Source organism: Corvus moneduloides, chromosome 7 (assembly GCF_009650955.1).
Source record: "Corvus moneduloides isolate bCorMon1 chromosome 7, bCorMon1.pri, whole genome shotgun sequence".
NCBI lineage: Eukaryota > Metazoa > Chordata > Aves > Passeriformes > Corvidae > Corvus > Corvus moneduloides.
In genome coordinates, this window is record NC_045482.1 from 17,279,832 (window position 1) to 17,299,921 (window position 20,090).

The window sequence follows — 20,090 nt, forward strand, 5'->3', positions numbered from 1 at the left end:
GGCTCAGTCACTGAGTTTTTTTCCACTTGGAAAGGAAGGAACAGTCTAGGCCTCAATGAGAAAAAGGAAGTTGCATATGTAGGTGACCTCTGTAACCGATAGCAGAGTATTTCCAGTAGGGTCAGTGGCTCTCTGTTGACCACCATTATTTTGATTTGAATGAATCTTCTTGAAGCCGGTCCTAAACCATGATTCTCAGCTGAAGTTGTTACTTACCTGGTACTGTAACTATCTGATCATGTAGAGCAGCAAGGTTCACAATGAGCACTGGTGTGAACTAAAAGAATCAACTTCCCAATGTCCAAACTAAGAACAAATGCTTGGCAGATGATCAGACTCAGCAGCTCTCCTACGTAAAGCTTGAAGCTGATTGTGTTGCCTGGACAGGTGGTGGGATATCTTTTTTGTCCTCTCCTGGCCTAAAAGCTTTGCCTATTCTTTTTGAGTTTGAATGATTTTTAAAATTAACGTACAGGGTCTGGCTGGGTCAAGTTAATTTTCTTCACAGCAGCCCATATGCTGCTGTGTTTTGTATTCTGTGACTAAAACAGCACTGATGACACAGCAACACTTTGGCCATTGCTGAACAGAACTTGCACAGCATTGAGGCTTTACCTTTTTCATGCTCTGCTCCCTTAGAGAGTAGGCTGGGGGTAGGCAAGAATTTTGGGAGGGGAAACAGCCAGGACAGCAGACCCAAACTGGCCAAGCGGATATTCCATACCACATAATGTCATGCTCAGCAATAAATCTGGGATTGCAGAATAAGAATGTGGGAGGGGTTTGTCTTCCAGAATCATCAATTGCTTGAAGACTAGTTGGGCATCAGTCTGCTTATGGAAAGTGGTTAGTTATTTCCCTTGCATCACTTTTTTTCTTTCATTCACTTACCAAACTTTCCTTTAACCCAACCCATGAGCGCTCTGACTTTTCCTAGTATTTCCCCCATCTTCTGAGAGGGAAGGAGCAGGAGGATGTGTGAGTCTTTACCTGCTGACAAGGGTCAATGTACCACAGCTGGAAAAAACCCAACATTTATAGGCTATATTATGATGCACTGTTACATAGGAGTTCAGCAATGCAGGGTCAGCTGAAGGTGTACAGCTTTTGCATAGGAATTTGTACTACAAGGCACTTTGACTTGGACTTTCTTCCACATCTGTGCACATGCACCCACTTGTGTAATTGCTGAAGTGCTAAAACTTCTGAACAGGGCACATCAGAAAGATAATGCAAACAGAGCAAGTATTTACTCTCTGTTCCTGCGTCCTCTCAGCATGAGGCAAGGGACGGGTGTCAGCGACATAAGAAAACTGATGAAAGCAGAGCACCAAGGGAGAGGACATTGTTATTACAGTAATGCGATTTAAAGAAACCCAGAGTTCTGTTTCTCTCCAAGGATATTCAACACTTGCCGTCTGGAACGAAGAGGACAGTGAGAGCAGCCCTCTGCTGTGACGCCAAGGGGACATCCAGCACGGCGCCTCTTTGTCAGCACTGCTTCATTGGCTGAACACGAGTGCCAGGAGGCCTGCAAACCTCCATATGACCATTTGACCCTCACGTTCCTAGGTTTTTGCGTTAAAACACCTTTATTTTCTGTAAACAGGGACCAGCGAGAGCCGCAGGAAGACGGGCTCAGCGTTCCTGGGCCCACCGCCGGTGACCGCCTTCCGACACCCGCCCGCTCCGACCTGGCCGGGCGGCGCCGCTCGGGACAGCGCGACACCGCCCGGGCCGGGCCGCGAGGCGCGGCGGGAGCGGCTGCCCGGCATGGCACGGCACGGCACGGCGGGCTACGATTCGGTACAGTTCGGAGCGCCGGGTACGATACCGCACAGAGCGGAGCGGAGCCCCGCCCCACACCCCCCATGCCGCCCCGGCCACCGCCCGCCCGCAGCGCGGCCCCGCCCCGCTCCAGCGCCCCCCGCGGCAGCGAGCCGCTGATTGGCTGCCGCGCCCGCGCGGGGCCTGGTGGGAGTAGCGGCCGGGCGCCGCGCTCCTCCTGCGGCGGCGTTGGCGGCGGGCGGGATGCGCGGCCCGGTCCGCGGCAGGTACGCGATGGCGCGGGATGCGCGGCCCGGCCCCGAGCGGCTCCGCGGTGGGAGAGGGCCGCGGGGTGGCGGGAGAGGGGCGCCCGGCGCTCCCTATGACCGCACTCAGGCACCGGCCCCGCGTCCCCGGGCACGAAGCGGAGCAAGGCGGCAGGTGCCCCCTCCCTCTTCCCGCGGGCAGCCGGGCGGCAGCGGGGCGGCGGCGGGCCGGGGTGCAGCCTCGGAGGAGGAAGCCCCTGGCTGCGGGGAAGGGCGGCGGGCGCCCTGCCCGGAAGAGGGGGCGCGGCGGCGCCGTGCGGCTGTCCCGGCCGGCGGGCCGAGGAGCCGGGGGCTGCCGCCGCCCTCCCTGGCCGCCGGGCCCCGGCCGCTGGCGGCCCCTCGCGCAGGCTGCCAGGGGTTGGGTTTCAAAAAAGAGCGCCTGACCCGCCCACTTTTCGCTCCTTCGCTTTGCGGTCCGTGTGGGAGCTAATTTGCCTTTTTAATTAAGGCTCTACAAAGCATAGGACCTCTGTGGGATGCTTCCAGACAGAAACAGCTGAAAACGAAATTTAAATGGAAAAAAGTTCAGTATTTTGTTGTAGCTGGGGCGTCCTGGGACAGGCCAGCAGTAGGTGGTGGGTGATGCTCCTGGTTTGGTTTTGCTTATTTCCTTGTCTCTGGCACTCATCTGGAGAAACTTTTTATGGTCCCAGTGGAAGTTTCTGAGGTCAGTAAATTGTGAGAGAACTCTGAGCAGAACTGGAGATTCAATTTGAAAGGTAGAACTTGTGTTCTTTGTAATGGTAAATATCTAAAAAATATTGACATAAAGTGAAGTCACTAAGTTTGCAAGAAGCACCCATTTAAAAAGCATTGCCCATTCCTTTAAGGGAGAGTTCTGTATGTCTGTATGCAAGGCCTTGATTATGAGTTGCTGACTTCTCTTTTTTTCTTTTAATATGTCTTCCCTTGATGTTTCTCAGTCTTGAATTTCAGCATGTCAGTTATTGAAATTTATTTAGGAGACTGAGTTTTTGGAGAACTTCTAACCTTTAAAACATTAACAAGCCTGAAGAAATTTGAGACTGAGTTGATAAAAGTGTAATGAGATCATGAAGCTATTTTCTCCACCTGGGTGGATGGGCGTGGATGACTTCGTGGATTTATGCCTCTTTCAAAAGAGAAGCTTTTTCTGCTCTGGTCTCTTAGTCTGGCACTTCTGCTTTTAAATAAATAATGTACATGTTTTGGAAGTAGAAGAGCTGCTATCTATTTTTTTCTTGAGTGAGTCAGGTAACAAAATTGGTAGTAGTGTTTTCTTAAGATTCTCTTCTCAGTGTTTTTAACGATTCTGCTGTCTGTTTTAAGCCTAGGACATGTTGCAGCTGTCTTACTTGTGTATTGAATCTGTGATAATGGACGTGGAAATAAGTCCAACTGCACTACTGCTTAGTCAGTGGCATGCACAGCTCTGTGCTAGAATGCAGCCTTCAGAAGGGAAAAGTGCTATGCAATAATTTGTTGGTTAGGGAGTGGGAAGGCAGAACATGTGGAAGATCTCTTGCCATGAATAGCAGGATATTAGTGGTGGGTATGTGGAGTGGCAAGTAAGGAGGAAGGAGGAGAGTTTGAAGCAGTTGAAGACAAGTTGTGTTGTCATGTCAAAAAGAAGAGAGGGGAAAAAGGAAATCATAGAAAATTCTCCATCTCCTCACTGAGGATTCAGTGACTAAACTGCAAATGTGAATCTAGTGGCCCTAATCCTTTAATACCTCTTTGGGGAAGGGTTTTGGTAGTATTATAGACTTGCAGAGCAGCATCTGTAAAGCCTGTTGTCATCATAGCTCCTGTAAAATCACATGTGTAAGTGACACTTGCCAGACCTGTTTCTCTTCTGAGCATTTGCCAGATATTTAAAAAAACTTGCGTAGCAATAGCTCTGTGAATGTGTTATTGATATAAGTCAGTGTCACCAATAGCTCATGGATGACCTATTCCCAAAAGATCCTTTAACACTTCTAGTGGAGAGGTTCTCAAACTATGGTTTGAAGGAAAATGGCACACACAAAGGCAGTGTGAGCATCTCTGTGTCTCTCTATGTCCACCCCTAACAGCAGCGGCAGTGCTAGGAAAGCAAGCTAGATTTGCTGGCTTTGTGCTAGCCTTACAGACTTCTCAATTGGCTATTTGACATAGTATCTTGATTGCAAAACACTATGAAAGCCATCTATCTCTGTAGAAATATCTGGGAAGAAAGTGTATGCACAGATCTACTGCAATACCTGCCATGCAAAAACTTACCTGTATCTGCAAAGTCACAGTTGTGTAAAATTCTTGGTGTTGGATTGGGTTTGGAAAAAAAAAAAAAAAAGACTGCTGTTTTACTGAGGTAAGTTGCTGCAGTAGTGATTACTTTGAGAATTTGTTCGAGTCCAAGGGGTAATTGCTTTTTCCATATCTCACCCCTTTGTGGTACTAATTTGGCAGCAGCAGAGCTAATTTGCCCATCTGTTCCAGCTTAATTTTCATGGCATTTCCAGTATGGATTTCCTTATCTTTAAGGATTGACTTCTGAAACCAATAGGGCCTATAGTTCTGAAGTCCTTGGCTTTCTTAAAAGATGATGAGGTTACCAGACTACAGTAGTGTTTGTGCTAGTGAGCAGTGCATATCCTATACATATTAACTTGTTCTAACAGCCTCAGACAATTTGAAAACAAATTTGGATTGAAATATACCTTTCCATTTTTGGCCAAAGGAAACTTAATAAATGAGATAATAATCACTTACATATTATTATTCTGTCTAGCTAGATCAGTGCTTTGTTTTAATAAGTGTTAGTGTTTCATTCCAGAATGAAAAAGGTTTGAGCCATGGTTGGGATTGAGTATTAGTTTACTGTCAGGGTTGTTTTGAACTGATTATTTTTTCGTTCAACAGATAAAAAACTTGTAAATTAAATGACTGGAGAGAAATTCTGCCATCCTAAAGTTCAAAGTCCCTTGATTCAACTACCTTCTGATGGAAAGTTGCTACAATTTTAGTTCAGGAACTTAGACCCAGATCATCAAATTAGTGTTGTTCATGGGTTCCAGGTTTGTAGGGTGAGGTGAGCTGCTTTTGCGGCTTTGGAACTGTTTTAGTGTAATTTGATGTGCAGAGAAGACCTGCCAATGTAGTGCTTTTGTATAGCAGATGAAATCTTTGAAACTGGTTATTTGAACTTAAAACTGAGCATACAAAAGAAAATAGTGCTATCATGTGTATTCTTACTGATGAGAGCATAAAAAGGAAGTAGATTTATTTGAGAAGCTTTCTCATGAACAGAAGGATGTTAATGCTGAATGCCTAGAGTGACAGCTGAAAAGGAACACTGAGTTATGCTTATGGGAAGCAGAGGAAACAACTGGAAATCAGTATCTTGAATAATCCTGCCCAGTACTAAGTTTTTATAATTGTTTTTCTGCTGGAGCATTTTGGTGTCTCTTTTCACAGTTACTTTGTGCCTGTGTTTTTGGGACTCCCCTCTGGTTAAGTATTTCCAAAATAAAAATGACTTTGGCCACATCTGAGCTGATCAACTGACTTACAAGATGGCCTATGAATCAGAAAACTGGATTTAAAAATAACACGTAGGTAGATAGCAAGACTATGGCTTTATGCAATATTTTGATTTCTTAAGATGTTGGAATGAATTTGAGAGTCTTTGATTATGTCGTTAGATTGCTCCTAAGTGCTTAATACTTTATTTCTAGCTGTGAATTCTTGTAGAAGATTGATAGCTGTGCCAACATTTGTCCAGAACAGAAGATGGGTGGATTAATTTCAAGGTGGAGGGTAAGTAACATTGTGTAACAATGTAGTAATCTTTACTCTAGAAGACTAGGACATGTTGGCTGTTAATGCTGTCTGAATGTTAGTGCTAAACTTTTCCTGTATGTCCCTTAAAAGTCCAGTAGTGAGGTATCATGACTAAAAGCATTCTTTGCTAAATCAGTAAGCTGTGAAACTCTGCTGTTGTCCTTTATTTCCTCTGTAGTACCAGTCTGTCACTGGCTTGGTTAACTTAGAAAAATACAGTTTTAACTCTTTCTGTGAATCTAAATACTTTTGTGGTGCATCATTAGGATAGAGACTGCAGCATCTGTGACTTGAGAAGTTGGTGACCTAGGTAAAAATGAGTATGTGCACAATACATTTCTGTCTGTTTTAACAAAGTTTGGTAGCTTCTTAGTCCTGTACAAGTCTGTCTTCTTACCTGCTTTTACTGCTTTGTATGTTCTTGAGTGGTGTACTGAGTTTATGAGGAAGAAGGGGCATGAGGTTTTTGACTACTCTCCTGGCAGGTGTGAGTTGTTTGAGTCTAGAATTGCCTTTGCTTATTAGCAGTTGGCTTCAGAGCCTTCCATACAAAACTCCTTTACAGGTGAAACTTAGGTGGAATGTCAGTTTTGTACAGTAGAAACTCACTTTCAAGGGTGATTCACTGTGAGCTATGCTTTTTGAATTTGTGGCGTGAAGGGTGGGGAAAGATTGTGGCTTGATAATTCTCAGAAATTAGGAAAGATTCCTAGAAGGTGGATTTCCAGTTGCTCCTATGAGGAATTTTATTGGAGATGGCAACACTTACTTGCAGTTGCTTATGATTTATTTATACTATGTATCCTTATATGGAAAGAATAGTAAGAAAAAGCTGGAGTACTCAGGTTAGGGCTTCCTCTCTATATTCTCTGTGTTTTGCCTATTTCTTCCACTCATCAACTCTGTTCTTGTTTTACTTTCCACCCACGCATTCATTATTGCTGTAGATGCATTATAGGTTTTCATTTTTTGTGATGTAGGAGAGGAGCCTTCTGTTAAGAATAATGCCAGCTGTAAAATAGTGATTCATTATGGTCCCTTTTATTTGTCACTATTAAAGTAGGAAAACTTCTTACCTTTATGTAAAATAGATAATTTATTAATCTATTATGAATATGTCTTTTTGTTAGGAAACTGTTAATGCACAGTAATCCTCCAAATACTGAGTTTTTCAAAGTGAGATTAATATCTTTGTTCTTTCCCTTGTAAGCAGGCAAAACCTTCCACTGTAGAAGTGTTAGAAAAAATAGATAAGGTATGTGTTTGCTTTTTGGTGCTTTGTTTGATTTTTGTTTAGAAATATGCCTCATTTTTGCTGTCCATGTATTTCTCTCATATTAGGTAAAATACTCTAATGAAATTTTAAATTATTTTGGTAATTATTCCAGTAGTAGAGATTCTGCATTTCAGAGGAATTATCTTTTTTCCCCTTATTGTTTAGTCATTTATAAAATACCAATACTGTATAATAGATAGTGAGAAACTACAGGGCAAGTATTTATTTAGAGAGCCTGAAATGGGAATGAATATTAAGCTGCCTTGATTACACAATTCAGTTATAACTAATGGTTAAAGTCCCATGTAATGGAAAATGTCGCTAATGCAAAGTTCCATTCATCAGGTTGATTAGAAAAGCTTCAATGTATGCTTTTATGTGTAGAAGTTGTAACTGTAGTGGCGGTAAGTAAAGTCAGGGGCAGAATAACTGGATAGATTGTTCAGTAATCCATTGTGATTTTTCACCAGCATTTGTGACAGATGTCTGTACTCTGTGGGGAAATTAACTGTTTTGAAATATGCTGCTGATATTTTTGTTTTCCTTTTAATGAAAGTGTGAGTACTTCTGTTGTCACTTAAAATCCAGTCAAAATGGTTCACATAGCAGAGCATTGCTCCATCACTTACTAATATGCCGGAAGCATCATACAGATGTTCAGGATTTCACTTTTAATGTGAGGAAAGCACTGAAAGGAAAACAAGTGAGGTGATGGAGAGGTTTCAGCAATTCCCCATGTTAGTAGAAAGTGTTAGAGGCATTTAAAATTCCACAGGTACCTGATGAAAGTTTTAGAATGCTGAGTATGGTTAGTAGTGACTTATGTGATTGTGAAGACTGCCATTCATAAGATACTGGTATTTTTCACTTGTCCCAAATATACTAATGTATTACAAATGTGGAAAAGTGCTGATTTTTGACTTTCCTTACTAATTGCTAATAAGGTGCAAGTGGCCCATATCATAACCTTAGTAGTGTCATTTATCAAAAAGGTGCTTGACTTTTCTAATCAAGTACCAAAGTGATAGGGCTGATTTTAGGAAACAGTTCAAGGCAGCTTAGTAAAACTACCTACTAATTTCACTAATAAGGCTGAACCCTGTTTATTTGCAGGAAATACAGACATTAGAAGAATTTAGAGAAAAAAATCAGAGGCTACAGAAACTATGGGTTGGAAGGCTTCTTCTCTACTCCTCACTTCTTTACCTTATTACTTGCTTAATTGTATATTTGTGGTGTCTTCCTGACGAATGGACAGCAAGGCTGACAATGACACTTCCATTTTTTGCATTTCCATTGATGTAAGTAAATATGCCTTTTTATTTTGTAACTGCTGTCTCTTTGATAAAAGGAGATGGAAAATACATCTCAGCAGGGGTTTGGGTTTTCTTTGACAATCCTTGAGATGTCATAACTTGCTGAATTTTTTCTTCTAAAATAAATTTAAGTAGTTAGGCGGACACTTTCTTTGAGGGGAATGTCTCTCATGGGTCTGGGTTTAGTATAGAAGTAAGTCTTGTCATCAAAAGATGATAGCATCTAAAGTTACTTGGTTTGTCCAAATTATGCTGGGGCTAGAGAGCTGTATCTGAACAGCTGTAATGTATAAGCACAAGAGCATTATCTTGGGTTTTATTTTTACTGCAATTTGAAAAGTAACATTACTATATGGAAGCAACCAAAGGCATGTCACCTGCACGTAAAATGTAGTGTATAAAGCCTGGGAAAAATACAAAAATGAATGGAAAAACTTACTTTCATGTGTTAGGTGGCTATTAACACAGAATTGACTTGAAAGGTCGTCACCCTAAGTGTATTGAAGACCAGTTTTACACAATTAGCTGTTTTTCTGGAAAATCATTGACTGTTTTGTTCAGCAAGAAGGTATGCAGACTTCATCGTATGTGAACTGGAGGAAGTATTGCCTACATTTTTGTTCCACTGAGCTGATTGGCTGCTTATCCTGATGAGTGGCTTTTGTTTTCTAAGAAATCTACTTTTCTAAAAGTAATAAAATGGGCTTCCACCTCACTGAACAGCTGCTTTGCTGTTCCAGACCATCAGGGAGGTGAAAGCAGCCTGCTGAGCATCTTTCCTACCGACGGGGAACACAGTGCATTTGCTAATTTGCTGAAATGATCATGAGTACTTCTGTATTTGTACAGCACCTTTGTGTGAAAGCATGGCTTATAGGTGCCTTAGCTTTAGACTTGAAAGGCAAAGTCAAAAGTAAATATTTAAGGCCTTGCAAGTTTGATGAGTGTGGGTCAGCATAATGTGCAGAAAACCCCCAACCTGAAGATGCTTTTTGTATGTCGTACTTTGTTATGCATAATATACTGATATTCTGCTGTTGTGGGTTCCTGTGGAGAAGATACATGGGCAGCAGTATCTTGACTGGAAAGGATTAATATAGAAATTAGAGCTCAAATTAATCTTTGGCAGTAATATGAATTAATTTTGTTCTTAAGGACAAGCATTTTGAAGTCTTTGTTGTTAGTGTGTGAGGCTTGCTCCTGCTGATAGAGAAGCTTGTAAAAGAGGAAGTATTACCTGCCTCCTTTTGCATAGATGTGTTAGAATTAGTGTAGAAATTTTATTATTGAAGGTGATGGCTTCTAGTGCTGTGGTTTGAATTTACATGTTGGACTTCAATTCTCTAGTTTGTCTTCCAATTCTGCTTGTTTTTCTCAGGATGGCTCTCTGTAAAACTCTGACTTAGATATCAGCTTACTAGGACTTAGATTGTTGTTCTCTTATGACTTGCAACTGTTTATCAGATTTTTTTCCTTTAAGCTATTCCTCTTCAGCTTTTTTTTGGCAGATATGAGTGGCAAGCAGCTGCCAGCTTGTCTTTGTTCTCGGTCAAGAGGTGACTCCATGCTGAATGCCTGGTGCCACCCAGTAATAGCTCTAGAGATTTTTCAGCCCTAATCAAACTGGAGTATGTCTGCCTTTTCCAGCTTGCAGTCAGTCACCAACTTATTTCTGCCTTAGGTCAGTCCCTCAGGGTCTCAGCAAGTTACTGATGTTGGTGGAGCAAGTTAAGTTTTAGGAATATAACTTCATTAATTTTAAATGTATACTGAGATACTGGAACAGTTGAAAAAATATGTTAGCATTTTAGAAGGGTGCTCTTCTTGAACTGATTTTTATTTGAATTAGTTTTAATTTGAGTGTTCTGATTTTCACTGAAATATGGTGTTTTTTGGTTTGGGTTTTTTTGGTTTTTTTTTGTTTTTTTGTTTTTTTTTTTTTTGGTAAAATTGGTCTGAAATGGTCTGCTATTAAATTTTCATCTTGGATTTCTTAAAGTGGAAATGCTTTTTTATTTCATGGTGTCCTACCATATTTAGAATACAGCTTTAGGCAGAAGACTCTAAGGCATACATTAAAAAAGAAGTAATGCTTTTGCCTGTGTAACAAGATATTTAAGGCAATTTAAACCCTGTAAACACTTATTTCTTCTGGTAGTTTATGAAGACACGTTTTGTGTTGTGTAAGCAGATAAATCAACCTGTATTCTTAGATCAGTTATTTTAGCACACCTTTGAACATGAAATAGTTAAACTTCTTTGTTTTTCCTACCTTGGATAGGTTGCTCTCAGATTCCAGTTGCATCATCTAACTTGCCTAATTTGGGTTGTGTTGTTAATATGTGAAGACATTTTTAATTGGGCAACCATTATATAAATACAGACAATGTTCTTATGAATTAAGTCAAAACTATTGAAATCTTAGAGCCTTTTGCGTGCTTTCTTATGCATGTTGTTAGTCAGATAACCTTTCTAGCCTTTATGATTGTTTTTTTTTCTTAAATGAAACATTGCTAATTTAGGCTCTATTATTTAATTAACATTAGGAGGGCTTTAAATAAGATGCTTGGAATAGCTTGATGTATGAGGTTTGCCCCTTGGCTTAGACTGAATAACTTACCAGGAAATGTGTTGGCTTAATACTTATAAGCAATTCTAAGCTTTAAAACAAATGAAGTCCTGATGATTGCAGAGAGACCTTTCAAATGTAAAATGGTCATAGATCAGTTTATCTTGACATAAACTGCTCTAGCTAAGTCAGCTGAAACCCTACAGAAACTGAGTAGACTTAGAGCTCTAAAATCACTAGGACTCAGGTCAGTTAATTCTGCTTGGGAGAACATTTATACAGTAGCTGTATCTCATGGTTTTCGTTGGTATTAGAATTCTTCCCACAAATCTCTGGGGCCTTAATTTTGGGCCTTAACTGGTAAGTTTCTTTTTTTGGAAAAAATACATTATGAAAGTATCAAATAAGAAGTGATGACTAAGTAATTTTCAGCTGAACATTTTTTAGCAAGTGATGATGTTGCTGCTGCTGCCTTAGTATTTCTGCCTTAAGTAACAATTGTAGTAGAAAATACGATTTTATTTAGAGCAATGTTGATGTCTTGTTGACAAGATGCTGATTTAATTTTTAGTTTTTATATAAATACTGTTTGAAGTTTTCTGTCCTTTGTATTTGCAAAATAAAATCTCATCTGGTAAGTATTCTGTTTGCTAAATGATTTCAGAAATGGTTGCTGTAATATATTTTAATTAATATAATTCTTCTTTGTCTTCTAAAGAATCTGGTGTATAAGAACACTGCTCATTTTTTTCTTTTCCAAACGGACAGAAAGGAATAGTAAGTACTTTCTCCTTGTGGTGTTTGTTTGTTTGCTTTTTTAATATGTAGCTAGTTGAGAATGATGCTTGCTATGATAATGGAAATGCTTTGATCATTTGGCTTCCAGGAGGACAAGAGTAGCCTTTTAGTTAATGCTGGGTAGTATGAGCTGAACTTTTTTTCTACCACATAATTCATGAAAGAACAGGAAGGAAACTGCTTAACCTTCCACTTCATTTATAAAATTGTGCTAACTTTCTCCTGTCTTTGCATGTGTCAAAAGTGTAATGGAATAAAATATGGTGTAGAAGTGGGAGCACGGGGAAAGGAAATATAAACAATAGTAGTAGTTCCCTTGATACTTGCATCTCGCAAGTATTCCAGCAGTCTTAATCTGTTATCCTTATACAAAAGGGAAGAGATTTATAGCTGATGTGTCTAATTTATTTGTCAAGATAGCTTTTCTCTCTCAAGTTCTCCAAAGCATACTTACGTTTTCCTGAGTGGGAAAGGTGCAAGCAGGTGTTTTTCTGCTTTTTCTAAGAGCTAAGGAAAATTGGAAGTCATGTAACAAAACCAAAAAGTAATGGAGGTGTTCAAATACATATAAAAAGTTGTTAAATTTTGCATTAGAATGAATCTGCATGCTATTTAAAAACAGCATCTGTGGCACTTGTCTGCAGTAGTTAGAATTCATTTGAGACTTTCCTTGAAAGCAGTCCAGCCTGTAACAATATCTCATGGTGATGTGAGCAATAATACAGGAAAACCTCAATGTTGCACTGTGTTTTATGACTTGCAGAACAGCATGATGTATTTAATTTGTGACAGCTTACAAGTTAAACATCACTTTTAGAATTTTTCTTAAACTTAATGTTTGTATTTGATATGCAAGTGCAGAACATACATTTTTATGTAGAAATAAAATTGTCCATATATTCCGTGGTGCTGTGTGATTCATTTCTAAGGTGAAATGAATGATTTGCATTTCATGGCTGAATAGGAAAAAAAAGTATGTTTTTCTATTTTGCTTAAATGTCTTTATTGCTGTTTTGAGCATAGAGGCAAGTCTAGTGCTTTTGTTGAACCTGTGTTTAAAGGGTTTAGTAGATGATAGAACATGCCAAAAGGGATTATTTTTGTGTGGTTCCAGAGACTGGATAAAAATGAAGTGTTTTAGCTCAGAGATAAAAGTCCTATGTTTGAAAAAGAAAAATCGGCTGTAGAGTTGAAGCAGTAAAGCAGGAGAAAGTGTAGCTGAGAGAGCAAACTGTCAACCAAGTTGCTCAAAGCTAAGTTTTTATTCTGGGATAAGTTAGTATAACATACTGAGACACTGGAGGTGGTTATTTAATACAACAAAGCCCTGTGCTGGATAACCAGTATACACCAGATTTGGGAATGATGCTGTGAATGAAGAAAATTTATAGCTAGACTCCAGGAAAGGCGATGCAGAGAAATGATAGAATTTCAGTTTTTAGGACTGGTCAGGCAAACAACTGTTAAGGGAGATTTAGGCTGATCTGTCCCAAAGCGTGGAGAAAAGAAATGAGGTATATTGCAGGTATTGACTTCTCTAGTATGAATTCTTTTTTTTTTCTGTAGGTTTAATTAAGATGAGATATATTGGTTTCTTGAGAGTACTTTGCAGTAATTGCCATTTGGCCACATTAGAAGGGGCAGGTGTTTCATGAGGTTCATGTTGAATACAGGAGGTACAGTGATCAGAAAGAAACACCCACACTTTAAAATGATTGCATTGCTTCATGGAAGGCTATGCCTGAAGATGTTCTAGGCATTTCTGTAGCAAAAGCAATTTCAGTTTCTTGAGTAACCAGCCATTAACAGTTGGCTGTAGTCTGCTGTTTATTTGGCTTTGTGATACCACACTGCATTGCAGTACATTTCAAGATGTTAATCTGTGTGGAGCAACATGTGAGATTGTGTTCTAATATAAATGTAAAATTTATTGAAAGGAACCTTACTAATTTGAAGATGCACACTTTCTGGAATTGTCCAGCTTCTGTGCTCCAGCCTAGTATTAAATACGGTCTTGTTTTCATGTCCTATTAACAAATACGGATAGTTGTAGTTACCCTTTTATTGCATAAAAAATAACCTTTTGGATATGTGCATGCCAGTTTCAGTATTGTGGACATTTAATAAGAGGTTTATTTGATCAAAATGGATTTTCTGCATTCTGCTAGTAATTATTTGTTCCCTTAATTTTAAGTAACAGTTTTCCTGAAGTAAATTTAAATGGTATAGGATACTTACTTATAAATAAATAAAGGTACAAAAAAAAGTGTATTTAGTTTGGTTGGTTTTGGTTTTGTCTTATAGTTCTATGAAGCTTTTCCTTTCTTTGAAATCTGAAAAAATGGGTAAAAATAGGTAAACTGCCAGTGTTCAGTAGAGCTGAGAAGGGGTAAAAAGTTGTACAGTTTATTGTTACAATCTTCTTGCTGTGAATGATGGTAGTAGAAAGCTAATTTGTTGAGAGAGTATCTTCTGCATTAGGTGATGGTTTATTACAGTGAGTTTTCCTTGAGTGTCAAGCTCCAAACACTGACTTCCAGGAAAAATCCCACATGCATTTGGTCTTTCTTCTTCCTCTTAGAGAGGTTAGGTGCTGTGCCTACTTGTTGTAACAGTTTCTTAACATTTAGTAGTAGAATGACCTTCTGGTATCTGTTCTTACAAAACTGGGGGGTTTTGCTGTAGTCTGAATGTATAGAAAGGGGGAAATAGATTGAGCTTTGAAGCTTGGAATTGACCTGGCATTTGAAACTAGTATGTGTTAAGAGGTTTATGTGGAAATACTGAACCCAGTAAATCTGGTGCTCAGATATATTAATGCTTAGACCTCAAGCTTTTTTCTGTATTTTGACTCATGAGATTAAATGTATTTGGTCCATTGTTTTACCAGTTTTAATGTAGGTCAAAGCAGGGCACTGGCTAGAATTGGTTTGCTTAATGAGGAAATGGTACATAAAATTTTTTAATAGTTATAACTGTAAAGTGATAACAGTGGGCTATAATTTATAAGTGATTTCAGCGTTTTAAGTGATTTATTTTCACATAAAATCTCTAGTTATTTTATACAAAGTTTACTGATGTGTAGAGTTGGTAGTGGTCAGTGCATAATTTTTCCTCATTTCACAAGGCGAAGTCAATGTTTAGAGTGTGCTAAAATTATCTTAATTTATATTTGAAAACTAATGTATAATATTCTTCTTTTAGATGATGCGCTGGAAGATTTAAAATCTCAAAAGAAAAAAATAGTAAGTAAAATGTCAAGAAAAAATGGTTGCTATGGTCCACTAAAACTGGTGTATGCCACATATTTGCACCAAACTTGATCAACATTTAATCTTAGACAAATTTAGGATGGAAAAGGTTCCAAGTCTTGGATAACTTGCCCTCTTTGCAAAGTTTGTAACACTGAAAGCTGTTTCCTCTCTGTTTAATAATTCCATAAGGAAGCTTGCTGTTTTCTCACACGGTTGGCTTCAGCTGCCTTGTAAGGCAAAACTTAAAAGCCACCACAACCCTAACACTCTCAGCCCCCCAACCCTACCCCACCAAAGCAACTCCTCCTCCCTCCAAAAACTCCAAAAATTGTATTATGAGGCTTTGTTATTAATGAGTTGCCCAAAGTGTTCACCTCATACCTTCTGGATTTTGCCATGGTAGCTAAATTAATAGAAAACCCACAACAAAGGTACCAAAAATGAGTTGCATAAGAGTCTGGTATTATGTCATGATCTGTGTTTTACCACTTCTAAAATGTAGATGTAGAAAAGATAACCTGTAACCTACTGATGTCATTGTCCTTTGGTGTAGAGGATTTGCTAGTATTTAAATGGATGTGTCCTTTGGTTGTAGTAGTGATACAAAGGAGTTTGAGAGGCTCACATTTTCTGGGAAAGAAACAAATGAGCATGACAACTGCATTGTTACGTTTATTTTATGAAAACTGCTTAACTGAAATTAGTTAATGTTTCCAATTAACATTGTCATTTGGTAGTGTTCAAGGAAAAGTTCTTGAAGCCGAAAAAGCGCAGTGGAGATCAAAAGAGTTTTTGGAATCTTAAATGTAAAGTCTTCATTTCAGTTTAAGTTTAGTTTTCTGTAATCATGAAAATCTTTATTGTAGAAGAACTAGTAATGCTGAATTTTTGTACGTGAGAAGCAATTAAGAATAAAGGCATTGAATAAAAGATTAGTCAGGAAAAACCTAAATGTGTATTTTGCATATGCAAAACATCAAACCAGCATACTGTAGAAGAACCAGGAGTAGTTAAAAATGAAGCAACTGCACAAATACTTGGTAAACAATAATGAAATTATAGTGTAACTACAGGGAATTTAAATCTGGAAGTATAAATTGCCATTAGTATATATGCAAGTCAAACTTTAATCATTAAAGACAAACTTCTAAATAGGATTAGTGAAACTGAGTTCTGGGAAGTCCAGTAACATATAACTCAGATATTTTTCACAGTCTGTGATTATCACGTGGTCTTGTGGGTGCCTGGTTCCTAGCAAGGAACCAGAAACAGAGGACTTACTGCAACTTCTTGAATCAGTGCAGTGTTGGTATTTTTTACTCAGAAGATGGACTCAGGAGGTTCATCATAATTTAAGATATTCAATTAAGCATTAAAATTAGATAATTATACACGATACAGAATATGTTGAAATGAGCTGGAAGGGGATGCAGGTAACAAGACAGAATATAATTCATGTTTTAGATAAAAACACTGTTAAAATTGCATTCTTTAAAATTTTGTTTTGATAATACTCAGATTTGATTTTGTTTTGTTTTATTAACTTCCTAAGGAGTGCCTTTGGCTATGAATAACCTACTTTTGAGTAAAACAAAACAAAAATCAAGTGAAATAATGGGGAGGGAGAGGTTTTTTTTTTCCCCTGTTGAATTCTGATTTGCTGCTAAGTTTGCAAATAGGATTAGTTACTAAGAAATTTACATTGTGGTCCTCAAAGTATCTAGGATAAGTAAATTATGTGTTTCCTGTTTATTTGTAATGCAAATTGTTGCCTAGGCACAGATCCTGTTGAAACAGCTGTGCTTTTTCACTTTGTTGGAGCTCAGCTACCTAATTGCTGGATCAATCTTATACTGAAGACAATTGTCCTTTTGAAAAATGTTACAGTACTTGTGTTTTACTGTCATGTGGCCCACCTTTTCCCTACAGACATTACTTGCGTGCTGAAGGGATATAAGGCTGTTACAGGGCTTACCTATAAATGGTGTAAGCTCCTCATTGGCTAAAATGTCCTTGTGGGTTTGCAGTGACTGCTCAATAGAAATTAATTTCTGTTTAATTTATGTTCTGGCTTTGGTGATAGTCATGTGGATACTCATGTGGGTAAAATACTTGACAAATACAGATGCTTCATCTGGAAATTACCATTAGTATTGTCTATCCTGTACTTTGACTTAAAGTTTGTGTAATACTTATTTCTCACAGAACTGACTGTCTTATATTTTTTTCCTAGTGAATACTTTAAAGCTTGTTAAGTTATGAGTTAGGGGTAGGGATTAAGTTAATTAGCTGTAATTAAGGCACCACTTCAAGATACAACTTTGTTTCCCTCCTTGATCATAAGGGGTACTGTGGTTGTGTTTGTGACTCTTTAGCTGTGATTTTTGGCCTCAGAGTTTCTCAGTTAATGAGGATGTCAGCCCTTAAGCCTGAACATGGGTAGATGAGCAAGTTCAGAGGGTTAAGCATATTAAAGCAAGGGCGTAGGACATGTATCAAGCTGATACCATGGGGAATTAGTGGAGAGTTTACCTGGAACAGCAGTCTTAAAGATAGGATAATTCTTAGCCTGAGGACAAAGTCGTGAAGCTAGTGTAGTAATTACCTTGCTAATTTTAGAATTAAACTTTGCTGAAGCTTGCTCAGCTACTCTGAATAGTAGGCTAAGTGTAATATTAGACTTTGACAGACTTCCTAGCCATTTCAGGTAAGAGTTTAGAAAGTTGCATTTGTTAATCTAGGAAAAAGCCCCCAACTAGTCTGATTTCAAGGCTGTCTTGGAGTTATGTTAGTAATGGGAAAAAAAATTCAGCATATGAGTTCTGCTACTTAAAATAATTACTCTTTAATCAACTTTGTCTTCAGCATTCTAGGTGTAGACAACCTTTGATATTTTGATAACTTTCATATGTGATAAAAACACTGCGAGGAGTTGGTTGTTGTATAAGCTCCATTTTGTCTACCTGGTATATGCTAGAGTACTGCAAACATGCAGTTGGAAACTCAAAATACAGTTAAAAATCATATTTACTGACAATGAGTCAAATGAATTATTTCTTTCATGTAGCATTCACGCAAAGCAGTTACTTTGGTGGTTTTAATGTTGGCATGGATCTGTTCAGAGTACACTTGATTACTGTGACTTAAATGATTTATTTTGGATTTTAATGAAACTTCTGTTATGTGTACTGGTATATCTTAAATGGTGGACTGGAATGAGTGTCATGGCTTTGTGTGAACATAAAGAAAGACCTCTTTGTAGTTGGGTTTGAAATACCAAGTAATTCTCAGTTCATGAACTCACGTAGTAGTATGGTGAATAATGAGTGGTTTGCACCACACCAATACTTAAGTCTGTGGTTGCTAAATTGCATTTACAAGAAGCTTAAAATACATTACTTGTATTACTTTTCAATTTAGTCAACTGATGTTGTTCCCAAAGGAATTCTGTTTGGTTGCCTGTTGGGAAGGAGTTCATTGATACAGTTGCTCATATGAAGAGAATGTGATTCCATACTTCTTTTTTAATATCTGATTAATTCCATGAGAAATTCATGATTAGGCTGGTATTAACTTTCTTAGAGAGTTCACTTGTAATTCTGGTTGCTCAGTATTATAATTTTATTGATAAGGATAGACTACAAGTTAGCCCTTGGCAGAAAGCAGAAAATGGTTTTATAGGAAAAGTTTTGGGTCTCAGAGAAGACTGTATTACAGAAAAAGAGGAAGAGGTGTTGAGCAATTTGCTATGTTAGTGAGCCAGTGCTCAGTGTTAAGTTAACCCTTCCCAGATTATGCTTCAGGATGGTGAATGTTCCAGAAGTCAGTGTGTTGGTTTACATTCATCAGTGAGCTTCCTGTGTTGGCACACAAGCAGTTTTCCTCTGCTATGCAAACATAGAAGTAGTATTTAAATTTTACACAGGCTCTTACTTTCTTCTAGTAATTACACTGATTTGCTCACAGTAAGTAAGCTTGGACTTTTTTGGTTCTTTATTTGGTATTGTCAGCCAAAATGCAATTTACTTTAGAAGAGTATATTCTGTAAGTGAAAGCATGAGAAATGTGGCTATGCTTATAGAAATCCTGACAATTTCTATATATTTTCAAGAAATTTGTAAAGAATCAGTTGTGATATTGAATTCTTGTTCAGATTCAGCTTTACTAGAATTTTAAAGCTATATATGAATTTCAAAATATGAAGAGTAACTCGTTGAATTATCCAATAACTGTGTAATGTGAAGGATAACTTCGACATCTGAATCTTGTGGTGAGAGTTGAATTATGTTTCAAAATAATGTTACTGTATTTGCAAAACTTATGTATCCACAAATAGCTATGATACTGTCTAATACTGCTGTGGCAGGAAGTGCTTTAGATAAAGAAAGTGTCGAGTGATGGTGGAGCATTCTGGTTTTTCTCTCCCCTAAAGGTCACTTTGTCCTGCAGAAGGTTATTTCTCTTTTTGGCTGTACAGACAACTGCATGCATTTTATGTTCATTGATGTGAAGTGAATTGGGTTTTTTTAAATTTTGGTTTGCTGGCCAGATATTAGCACTGACTGTTAATGCTTCCCTGCTTTGCAGCTTCACCTCACTAGCCTTACCCCTTTATATAAAAATCTGTTTTATGATTTTTACTTTTATAAGCAATAAGTACTTTATTTTTCCTATTAGACCATTAATTCTGCTCTTATTGCACTGTGTGGCATTTGTTTTATGAAGTTAGTGGGTTAACTCCAAAGTGATGCTGAAATACAAGTTTAGGAAATTGATTTTTACTTCCTTCTTCACTCCCTTTTGTTTCAACAGTCCTTAATTAACAGCCTGGAAAGTATTCCTTGCCTCAAACTTCAAGAAATGTGTGAAGGAGTGAGTGTTAAATGAATACACAGTAGCCATTAAATGGAGTGAATTTTTATTTAGCTTCTGAGGTCTATTTGTAATCCTGAGGTCTGTCAAAATGTAAAACTCCTTCACAGT

The 20,090-nt window shown here is 38.3% G+C and overlaps 1 protein-coding gene across 3 annotated transcripts in view; it reads left to right on the forward strand.

Annotated features, from left to right (window-relative positions):
• Positions 1 to 1,969: 1,969 nt before the first annotated feature.
• The window catches only part of LNPK (lunapark, ER junction formation factor), a 50,825-nt gene continuing 32,704 nt past the window's right edge, over positions 1,970 to 20,090 (forward strand). For 2 of the 3 annotated variants that reach the window (XR_004241251.1, XM_032114465.1), the window contains exons 1-6: positions 1,970 to 2,054; positions 5,789 to 5,870; positions 7,105 to 7,149; positions 8,284 to 8,471; positions 11,774 to 11,832; positions 15,058 to 15,098. Coding sequence is in view for 2 of the 3 variants with exons in the window: in XM_032114465.1 (XP_031970356.1) it covers positions 5,844 to 5,870; positions 7,105 to 7,149; positions 8,284 to 8,471; positions 11,774 to 11,832; positions 15,058 to 15,098 (360 nt within the window). In the remaining variant the exon portion in view is untranslated. The remainder of the gene's footprint in view (positions 2,055 to 5,788; positions 5,871 to 7,104; positions 7,150 to 8,283; positions 8,472 to 11,773; positions 11,833 to 15,057; positions 15,099 to 20,090) is intronic. The other variant, XM_032114466.1, reaches the window with a different exon arrangement.